An 11,519-nucleotide genomic window follows, 5' to 3' on the forward strand; every position below is an offset into this window, starting at 1 on the left:
CAAACACCATGCTTTTAGAAAAGGTTGTGAATTTGCCTTCAGATATTTGTCTCCACTGTGTTGCTCAGGGGTTATAGTGCCTCAGATCTGTTTGTACATCTCCTCACAAGAGGGGAGTCGCTTGTTTTCCTCTGCTTGCCCTTTTTAGCCAAAATTTGACAAGTCAGATCAAACCATTTACACATAACTCTTTCCAAAGTCTGGCTCATTTGGCCAGAAATGGGTTAAGGATAGTTCAGAAGAACAGCTACAGGCCCCAGAGATTATTTTGAATGGCCAGAAAACTTGCAAGGAGCAGAAGGCAGGCGAGGTCAGTGACCTCTCCTCTTGGCAAGGCTGGATTCAAGAAAGGACTTGTATCCACAGCTCACACCAACATACTCATGCTGGCATAAACCACTGTGCTAACATCTAAAATTCATGGTGAAAATAACTTTCTTAAAGATTCTGAATGAGGTTTAAGTGAAAATGAAAACAAGAAAATCCCTCACTCTTATTGTGAAACAAGTAACCTGGTGGGACACAGAATGATGCTGGTGTGGAAGTGGTCCCACACACCACCCTTCAGACCTCAAAGGGCAGAGCCAAATAGCACCTGGACTGCTCTCCAGTGCTAACTAGGTAACTTACTCCAGCAGGAAGTGAACAACTGATTGACTTTAAATACATTCAACAGACATTTCAAGCCTCTCCCTTTTCCTCTATTGTGATGGATTCTTCCCAAAAATCACTCCATATGCTTTGGGAGCCCCAGCTGAGAATATGAGTAACTTCACATCTGCAGTATCCCTGTTAATATGAGTGAACAGCCAGCTCATTGAGTCTGACCCAGGAAGAGAGAGATAAAAGGGGCTGTCTGAAGCTGGTGGCTGGCCTCCATCCGAGGAGTACAGTTCACCGTCTATTGCTCTTGTGACTATTACTGAACCAGGCCAAGAAAAGCTCCAAAGTTCTGGCACGCCTCAGATTTTCCAGTCTGCATGAAGTTATGCCAGGAACATTTACTGAAGCAATTTCTTTCTTTCCTTAAAGACTCTAATTATGCACCTAACAATGTCGTAGAGATGAATGTTGTACAAGAACCCCAGTACAACTCAGAGTTTTGCTAACAAAAGGATTAGAAGCTTAAGGCTCAGTGTTAATATTCTGAATGTACTGAAAGGGACAAAGTGCAAGCTGCAGCAGAAACAGAAGGCATAGAGAGGGTTATCGCTTCCAAAATCTGGAAAGGGAAAACCACACAGGAAAATGCCACACTAATCTTACTGAATGCCAGTGATGCAGTAGAGTAGTAACAAGAAACATTTAGAAGTGGGTAACCATCAAAGCTGTCTCTGAATTACAAGCAGCCCACCTTCAAGCACAGCCCACTCCCTAGAAAATGAGAAGGCCTAAATATCCCAGAGGGTGGGATGCTACCTGTGACTGAACTGATATTCACTGCTTGGCAGCTACTAGCACAGAGGAATCAAACTGACCCCCAAAACAAAAGTTGCCTCAAGTGTCCATTTTCCCTGAAACCAGATCCAGACCTCAGTCATCAGTCTCAAGTTTTCCTGAACTTAGGCTGGAATCAAACCAAAACATTCAATGGTTTGCCACTTGGACCATCATCCCTGAAGCCAGTCATAATAATTCATTTATTCACTCAAGCATTAACTGGCTTTTTAAACCAAGTTTTGAACATGATGGCTGTACATTTTTTCTTACTTTCAGTTTGCAGGTGAGACAGAGACATGACAGTACTTACATCTGGGAAGCTATCCAGGTACTACAAATTAGAGAACATCAGGCAAAAAGCAGGATTTAGCACTTCAACAATGTTAGTGACACCAATGAAATCACAAGTGCAGGGCCAAACATATTTTGGCTGTTTCTCTGGGTTACTGGTCCCAGAAGGTTTTACTCAGACCAGTGTCATCATTATTTAACTGTTATTACAATTTTTCTTATGCTATGCACCTCTTCCCTAGAGAGGTGTTGGTGTATAATGACCCAAGCTGATTAAGATTTATTTAGGGTTCCTAAGAAAATGAATAAACACGATTTAGCTTATTCAGGACAGTGTTGGAGAGGATGCATGGAAACACTCACTACATAAGTATGTCACGCTTTGGGAACAATGTGTATTACAATATTATCGTGTACAGGCAGATGTGAAATGCTGGTCCATACTACAGCTCATTCCCACTCCCCTTGGTTTTCATGACAGCAGCGACCAGAGCCCAGCAGTGCTGGCTACAACCCCCCTGTATCATCTCTGCTCCTCACCTGGCCGGTGCAGGGAGGTCACAAAGAGCTTTGCTCAGGGACAGAGAGCAACAGAGATGGGCTCCATCCTAAATCCCATTCTTTACCATAACCCGGGCAGCACAGTCCACGGGTGGGAGGCAGAAAAAGAGGGAACCAGACGTGTAAATGTCTTTTTTTTTTTTTTTTTTCGTGGAGCCAAACTGCTATGCTCTAGGGTGGGTCTCGCCATCTGGGAGAAACATGTAGGGAGAAAAAATGCAGGGAGAGAGGACGAGCTGCCCCCCGAGTGGGACCGCTTTCCTCCGAAGGCAGGCTCGGCCTCCCTTCCCAGCCCAGCTTGAGTTCATTTTCCTCAAATCACTTCCACATTTCCCCCGCCGTAATTATCAAATATTTTGTTTCTGACTTCACTTTTTAGGGAGGCCGCCGCAACCGAGAATGCAGGCACCGTTTGTTTTCTGTCAACAGAGCTGGGGGGGTTGCAGCTGGGGGCTTTCAAAGGTTTTCAATGTCATTGCAATGAAAGAAAGGAAGAAAAGAAGAGCGAGGGAAAGAGCGCGCGGAGGAGAGGGAGGGAGGGATGGAGAAAAGGAGGGAGGGAGCTGCCCGGGGAGCCCGTCCCGCTGGCGGGATGCAGGGATCCGGCCCCGGCGCGGACACAGCCCCTGGCCCCACCGAGGCGCCCGCCGGCCCCGCAACTTCCCTCTCCGCCCCGGCTGCCACTTTGCCCGCTCCCGGCCGCTCCCCCGCGGCGCCCCCGCTGTCCCCACCCCGTCCCGTCCCGTCCCGCTGCCGGGGCCCCGCGCCTACCTCGGCTCGCAGGCGGGCGGCGGCCAGCAGGGCGCAGAGCAGCGGCAGAGTTTTCCACATCTGCAAGAAAGGAGCGGGAGGCGGTGAGCGCGGGCCGGGCCGGGGCCGGCGGGGCGGCCGCCGCCGCCGAACTTCCCGCCCTGGACCCCTCTCACCATGCTGCGGGCGGCGGGCGGCACCGGCGGGGCAGGACGACTTGCGGAGGCGCCTTCCCCGGCTCCGGCTCGCTGCTGAAGGGAAGGGGAGGGCTCCCCCTCGCCCCGACCCGCCAGCCCGCGGCTCCACCCCCGGCCCGGCCCGACCCCCGCCCCGGGGCCGACTCCTCCCCGGCCCCCGCCCGCTCCCCGCCGCCCCTCGGCGGTGCCCCCGTCCCTCCCGCCGCCGGCCCCTCGGCGCCCCACGGCGACCTCGGCGGCCTTTGAAGGCAGCAGGAGGCTGAGGGGCGTCCAGGGGACTCGGCTGCCGCCCCACAACGCCCGGCTTCACACATCCCGCCGGGCAGAACGCGGCTCCGGGGAGGCTCCCGCAGCCCTGCCCCACTGCCGGTCCCGAGGAGCGGCCACAGCCGTGCCGGGACAGGATGCCCGCCCGCCGGGACGAGAGCATCCCACCGAGGGGCCGCAGCCCCCCCTGACATTGTCACAAAAATGGGGAAACCGAGGCACGAGGTGGCTTTTCCACAGGCGGGATTCACTCACCGACTCAACCCCCTGTCCCCCCACGCTCCAGCCCTGAGGCCGCTGAAGTGCTGGCCACAGCTACGGGTGTCACTCGTGTCGAGATGTGGGCAGATTTAAAAATAAGGGTTTAGACCATATATGTTAGAAGCCAAATGTTCTCTGAGCAAAACAGGCAGCCAGGGCTTCATGCCAGGCACAGGGGCTCAAAATCCCACCTGAAATGCCTGGTGGTGCTCATTTGTCTATAAATACTTGTGATCCTCTTGTTTTAGCTCTTTATCTCTGAATTTCAGTAGCCTCCAGTAGGCAGAAGAGAGGAGGTGACAATGCAAAGAGACCCATTGCCTTGGGCACATTCAGAAACCTCTCTCACAGCAAGCAACACTATGACACCGGTTGTCAAAGGCATTTTCTCGAGTTTTGAGGTTTGTTGTAACCAAAAATGACACCCCTGGCTTTAAAATACCATCTCACTCTGACCAAGCATGCCCATAAGCTGTCTTCTTTTCCTGCTTTATTCTGTGCCCTCAATGCAGGCAGGCACCAAGGGAGATGCTGGCATGCATACCCTCATTCACAAAGACCAAAGAGTATTCCAGCATCCTGCTGCAAGGAGAAAACTCTAGGAAGAGTTACCCTAGATCAGCCCACATCTGGTCTGTTCATGGCAGCTGTGCATTTTTCTGTGCTTCCTCAGTCTCTGCTTCCTTACTCAGTTTTGTTTTTAGGACTACTGTTACTAATTTTGCATTTATAAATCATCCTCCCCAGCAAGTTCTGCTTCTGCCTGTGAATGGTTCTAGTCTATAAATCCATCCTCAGGAGATGTCTAATTATTTCACTGCTGATGCTGAGCAATGTGATTTTCATTGCTTGATTTTGGTTTTTTGAAACTCACCTTTCATGATGTAGCTCTTTGTTCTGGAGTCATTGATTGCCTCATGATACAGCACAGACATAGTTATGGCTGAAATCAGCTGGCCTCTAGTTTGCAGAAGCTCACCCTGAGTCACCCTGAAGTGAGCGCCACGATAAGAAAAAAACAAATAGCCCATGATAAACACATTTTAAAAGATTAATCAATTTCTGTGCCCTTGATACTCAGTTCTGTGGAAGCTGTGTTACACGAGGAGGCTCTCTATTTCCAGAGAGTAAAAGTGACTCATATCAGCCTTCAGAACAGAGCGCTAGCAGGGGTCTCCCAGTGCCCACATTCCCTCCCTGACACCACAGGCAGCCTCCTCATGTAGGTGTGATTGGGCACTCTGCTGGATTATGTAGGTCACCATGAGCATGGGTTTTTTTTCTGTGTACTCAAAGGACTAAATATGGAACAGAAAGTAAAGGATTAAATCTCCCATTCTGTGTTGACATTCAGGTACACGAAAATATATTTCTTCAAGTTAGTTTCTATCATGTGGAAATGGGTAGAAGTAAAAACCAAAAATCATCTCTCATACAACCATCAGAAAGGGTGAGCACAAGACAAAACAATCTCAGTGCAGACACCAGAGCCTTATTGCTGTGTACAAAGGCACACATTTTATAACCAAATACATGATATCCAACAAACTTTTCACTTTTTTCCCCCAAACTTTCACCATTTAAAACCATAAACTGCAAAGGAACAGTTTATACAACCTGAGTGCGTGACAAATAAATCTGATGGGACTCTTTGCTCTTTCGTGATGGACCCAAAACACGCAGCTTGAATCAGAAGCACTAGAATAAGGGGGAAGCAAATGCATTTATAGTTGTGTTTTCAAGCTGTGGCCATAATGGATGAGGTAATTCATCATTTCTGGCTACACAACCAAAGTATCATAAAAATGCTTTCAGCTAAAAGCTTCATTATAAGGGTGAACGATGTTTGCCTGAAATTTTGAAGGCTGCAATGCTCTGGTGGGCCAAAGAAATTGGGAATCATTGCTCTACAGAGAAGATGTTGTTCTAATACATATACCAGTATTTCATTTCTGCTGATGCTTACTTTCCAGTCACTGGTATTTCTAAAACAAACATTTTGTTACACATATGGGATTGCAAATTTTGAGATACATACTTATCCCCAAGTGGCTGCACAACTGAAATTCAGTAACAAGTTGTTGCCTGAGAAGCAGATCAAGGGAAGCCTGGACACATGCAAGTGTACATCTCAGGGGTGGATACATTCCCCTGTGTTTAATAAAATGCAGGCTTCAACAAAGGCTTTCTCCATTCTTGGGGCACTGTCAAGATCACTCCCCTGCATCTCTGGTGCCTCATGAGGGTTGCTCTGAAGGCTCAGCCTCTCCCTTATTACAGCATGTGCACACATATACGCCCAAAATGATACTGTAAGCCTTGTCTCCCAGGGAAATGAGGCTAAACAAGCCAAAAATTACTTCTTAAGCCCTCACCCAACCCTTGTGGCTGTACCATTATATCACCCTCTCCACATTACCTCACTCCTATCCACCACCCACATCCTTCATGTTTCCCCATTTCCCCTGCCATATGAAACATCTGCCCTAAGGGATGGGGTTGTGCTCACACTGCTGTGATGAAGTCAGTGATTGCTCAGCCTGCACTGTGTTTTAAGTTACAATTCAAGCAACCAAGCTGTTTGGCAAGTGGCCTTTGTGACAGGACAATAGCTGCCTGCATGACAGGACAACAGTCTGTCCCATTGAAGAGTAGGAAAGTTGCAGCAACATTATTTGGTGGAATTAAGAAGCAGGGAATTATTTTTGAGTAGCAAACCTCCTAAGTTGTTGCTGAGAAGGCTCAGCCCATGTGGCACCAGAGACATCTGTGTTGTCTGGAGCTATGTGAGCAGCGTCTCCTCATGGACCAGACTGCCAGCACCCGAGGAAGGGCCAAGGGATGCCTGGGTTTCCCCAGCAGACATAGGCCAAGACTGCCAGACATGAGGGGAAAGCCTGAAGCAGGGTTATACCCTCAAAGATGAGGGCATCAGACACAAATGAACTCTAGGATGACCGCAAGGCCGGCGTGAGGGTCCCCAGAGCTGTAACACATGGATCACATGGACACCTCACCACCTTCTTTGAGAACTCAGCAGCCTTCTCCAGGTGTCCCCCTGACCTGGCAGTGCTGCCTTGAGTCTGTAACTACTTTTCAGGAGTTTGGTTACTGTGCAGACTGCACTTTGTTAAATATAGATTTTTTTTTTTCTATTCTTCTGGCTTTGTTTTTTTTTATTCCCTTGCTCTTGTAATTTTCTTTCTCATTGTGGTTTCCTCGTTTCTTGCTCCTGCTCCAGCTGCAGTATTTGTACTAATAATTATTCTTTAAAGCTCTGTTTCAGACCTGATGTAATAAAGTGCTATACCTTCCCCTCTTTTCCTCCCCTAGTAGGTGTCTTTATTTTGCAGGTAGTGCTAGGGACATTGCTGACCAAAGGGCACACAAGTCTGGCACTAGCAGGCTATGTGGTTTGTTTAAAATGCCTTCTCTAATGGTTAATGCATTTGATAGACTTTTGGATATTCCATTAGCTAGAGCAGTAAAATGCCTAAATCCTTTGACAACCCGGCCCTTAAACTTTATCCTTGGTATCCCTTATTCAAGGTGAGCTTTTCTAATTTCAGACGAGCTCCCAAAGGCAGCATTTCCTCACAGAATTCATCCAGCCCCTGCAGCCAGGTGTGATAACCCAGGTAGGCCATGCCCATCAGAAGTGAGCACAGAGCTGCACCCATGTCCAGACAGTGTCACCATATCCACTCTGCATTTGCCACAGCCTGGCCAAGGCTAACTTGATGTTCACAGTACTTCATGGGCTTGAACTACACTTGGATCCAAGTCAGAAAAAGAAAAGAAGAAAGAAAAATCAGTCTCAAAGCCTCAGTGTGGAAACAGTCCATCTGTCCTCAGTAGTGTGTCATGCTTCTGTCTCAGCATGTTCCTCGTGCCAGTCCACTCCACTGCTCTCAGGCCAGGATGCAGCACAGATAAATTAAATACTCTTGGTTTTGATTCTGCTCCTGCACGTGCCCTTTGTAAAGAGGCTGAAGGCACAAGGCTTGCTCAGCCTGGAAAAGTGACCCGGTTTGGAGCAGGAGGGTAGACTGAGGTCTCTTCCAACCTGAATTATTCAATGAACTTGTTTGGTCCTTTAAGTCTGGCAAAACCTTTAAAGTAAAAGCACTCTCACAAAAGAAGTCCTACTGATCCAAAAGCAGTTTGATACAATTCCCTGGAAGTGCTCCCTAGGATGGTGCTTGTCCATGGCCAAACAGCTCAGAACGGGTAAGTTCACTAGCTGTGATCTGGAGATATGGGCCTGTGAGAATTACTGTGATTCTTTATGTACAAAGAACATGTTTCATGCATTCAGAGCAGCAGCTGGCATGAAGGAAACAGTGTTCCCAGGCAGTCCAATATCATCTACAAGGCTGCCCCCCAGCCTGATGGGGAGTAAGAGCTATCCCAGCTGCCAGATGTGTGCTTCCACCATTGTGTAGATGATGACTGGTAACAGAGATTGGCTCATAGTCAATGTCTGCCACATCTAACCTGGTGCAGAGGAGACGTGGCTTATCACTTAGATGAGCAAAACCCTTATTTCATCACTTAGATGAGCAAAACCCTATTCATCATTAGGCAGTCACTAGCAAGATATCTGTACCCACAATTATTATTAGGTTATTATTATTAGGTCCTAGCCAATGTGCTACTGCCTCAGTTTGTTGGATTTGAGTCTGACCCCAAAAGTCCCTCAGAGACAGTTTGATAATGCAACAGGCAATTTGTTGCTAGAAGCCTAGCAAATTAAGTCTTGGGTAAGTTAATTAATTCTGGTATCAAGGTAAGGTGAATTGTCTGTTGTATAGGCAGCTGAATGGGCCCATCCAATTCATAATATGGATTTCCTCATGTGTAATCACATCACAAAGCAGGATGCAGGTACGCACTGCCAGGAAGAAACACTGCAGGGCAGAGTCCCAGCTTGACTCCACACCTGCCAATGTCACATGCACTTCACAGCACAAACTATTACATATGATACTATTCTTTGAAAGTGAGGAAATAAACATCACTGCCTTCCACTTCCTTCCCCACTATTTCCCTCATTTTGCAGACACTTTCACTGAGGAATTGCCAAGGTCATTTCTGTCAGACCACAGAGCCACATCGAGGACTCTTCTGTGGCTGAATGAAATTTCAGCTACTTTGTCTTTCTGCATCATTGAGCTACAAAGACGTACTCGGCCCTGCCATATTCCATACAATAACCCAGGCACACTATTCCCAACATACTGCTGCTGTGGAGCGAGCAGTTATCTGCACCAGCAAATCCTGATTCACACAATTAAGAGCACTTCCTCCATTAGCTGAAACAGTAGGGGGTTTGTTCTCATGAATGTAGCAGGAAATCAACCCAGGATGTCTTGAGCTCAGGCACAGGCCTGTTATAATCTATTAATTTTATCCCAACAAAACACAAGTTTTCCACATGCTGCTCACTTGTCTCACCTCTCAGTTGCTGCTGTCATGCAGGGGGAAGCTTAACATTTGAATGAAATATCCAGAAAAACTTCCAGGAGGTGAGCTAGCCCCTGCCATCCTGCTGAAAAGAAGCAGGCTCCCTCTCTTCAGCAGCCAAAGCTCATCACTTGTGGCTCGGCTGTGGGACCTACAGATCCTGGCTGCCAAATCAGAGCGCCAAGTGCAAGAAGAGCCAGTGGGCATTTCAAGGGTTAATATGAAAGTCACAGGAGGTGCTGGGGTGTGTGCAGCCAGCCCCTTCTGGGGAAGGGCAAGGACACAGAGCTAATGAGCCTACTGAGGTGTGGGAAGATTTTGTGTAGAGGCTTTTCTGTGCCTCAACACCACATAATCCATCTACATGGTATGGGACCACAGAGACCGCTAAGGTGACCCTCCACTGAGCAGCTCTGTCTAAGATTGTCTCCTAACCTGCATAATCTGTCCACAGCTGTGTAATAGTAGAAACTCAGTGCACACCAAGACGCCACTAATCCATTCAAACAACTGCCACAGCAGCAGATCCTGTCTCTCAGCAATGCTACAGGACTGTCAGAGTACATCTCAAACTCAGGTCTTGCAGCTACCTTCTCCTTACCCTTACATTATACATATACAAAAACCTCACAGATTGTGCCAGTCACTTCCATAGTCCAGAGGACAGGGGTTCTCAGGTCCTTCCAGCCACTCTGAATAATTTTGCTATTCTCATCCTCTGAGGATGAGATAGCATAGAACATGATCACACACACATAGCTATCTGTCCCAGCCCGTGGCAGAGCCTGGGATACTTGCTAGAAGGCATTCAGGAACTTGCCTAAAATGCATTTGAGCTATGTGAGTCGAGGCTGGGTCAGTGGGGACTGGGTGTGGAGCGGCAGCTCTGTGAGTCACCAGGGGTCTCTGAGACCTGAAGGAAAGGTCAACACAGCCTTTTTAAAGTACAGACTGCTGCGATGTTCTGTACACAGATCCAGGATGTCTGTTCCAATGGTGTACATGAGAAAGCTTGGGAGTTGGCCATGTAAGTTTGGACAGCTGACCTGAAACATAAACATGAGTTCAGGGACTCTTATAAAATGAGAAATTATGCTGCTAAGCAAGAAAATGTGCAATGTGTTAGTAAACACAGCTCACCCTAGAGATTAGCTCTTGTCATTGCTTAGCAATGCTATGAAATCATATATTCCCCTCCCAGCCCTGGGCTAGACAGTGGAAACCAAGGGGTTTTAGTTTTCCTTCATACAGAGGAGCAATGCCCGTCTTTAACCAGAGCTATCATTCCCTAGGAGATGCTAAGCACTCTCAGCCCCACTACAGGGGCTGGCAAGTGCAGTTGCTGAGCACCTGAAAATATGGTTGTTGCATTTAGGTGGTAAGCATAGAGAAAGTGTCTGACCTTAGACATCCATATTTCAACGTTGGCCTTTAATTGCTGCAGCCAAGATGACCCAGTGGGTCAGGATTATGCGAGACCTTTAACGTGTAAGAAGAGGATAAATAGCTGTAAACAAAGCCAATCCAAAGGAAAAGGTCACTGCTTTCAACCTGTGTGAGAGAAAGCTTTTGAATTGGAAATGTTAGTGATAGGAGGGAAAGTGGATAAAAAGTTGTGATTACAAACTGAATGAGTTGTCCCAGGAGAATGAAAACTGGGAGAGCTGGATGGGCAAGCTCAAATGACATGCTCCTCTGGGCCAGTGCAGCACTGCAGTGAGCACTGAACTCAGTCGGGAAGCAAGGCAAGGGAGGTGAGAGACACCTTTCTGGCAGAACAACAGAGTACAGGAGAGGAGCAAAGCAAACCATAGGCAAAAAAGAGAGGATGAAAGCACCATTAGAGGGCTTGGAAAGAGGAAAAGGTTCCAGCTGAATGCCCCAGATTTGGAGGGGCCTGCCTGGCTTTGAAAGGCTGAGGGAGGGGATAAACTCATGGTGGAAGTGTGACACCTTCCCAGATCTCATCTGCATATCCAACACTCCCAGGTTCATTGACTTTACAGTAGTACAATCCTACCTTTAGAAAAGGAATGTGTTCACTGGATCTGAACTTCTGACTTTTAAAAATGTCTATATCCATGACTTCCCACAGCAAGAGGTACAGCTGTTAAACATAGCATTGGTAGAGACCAAAATGCTGAATAAAATCTGTCCACTGAACCCAGATCTCCAGTATCTTTTACAAGCTTGCCTCTTTCTTCCTTTAGCGAGGTATGAGGTCACCTGCTCCAAACAAAACAACTTTTTTGGCAAAAAAACTTGGCAATTTTGGCTCTTATGGGT

The 11,519-nt window shown here is 47.6% G+C and overlaps 1 protein-coding gene across 1 annotated transcript in view; it reads right to left on the reverse strand.

The window, feature by feature from the left end:
- Nucleotides 1-3,312, reverse strand: part of FSTL1 (follistatin like 1) — a 53,133-nt gene extending 49,821 nt beyond the window's left edge. The window contains exons 1-2 of the mRNA XM_063148399.1: nucleotides 3,219-3,312; nucleotides 3,064-3,123 (exon numbers count right to left, since the gene is read on the reverse strand). Of these exons, the coding sequence (XP_063004469.1) occupies nucleotides 3,064-3,123; nucleotides 3,219-3,221 (63 nt within the window). The 5' untranslated portion in view covers nucleotides 3,222-3,312. The remainder of the gene's footprint in view (nucleotides 1-3,063; nucleotides 3,124-3,218) is intronic.
- Nucleotides 3,313-11,519: the final 8,207 nt, after the last annotated feature.

Source organism: Melospiza melodia, chromosome 2, assembly GCF_035770615.1.
Source record: "Melospiza melodia melodia isolate bMelMel2 chromosome 2, bMelMel2.pri, whole genome shotgun sequence".
Classification (NCBI taxonomy): Eukaryota; Metazoa; Chordata; class Aves; order Passeriformes; family Passerellidae; genus Melospiza; species Melospiza melodia.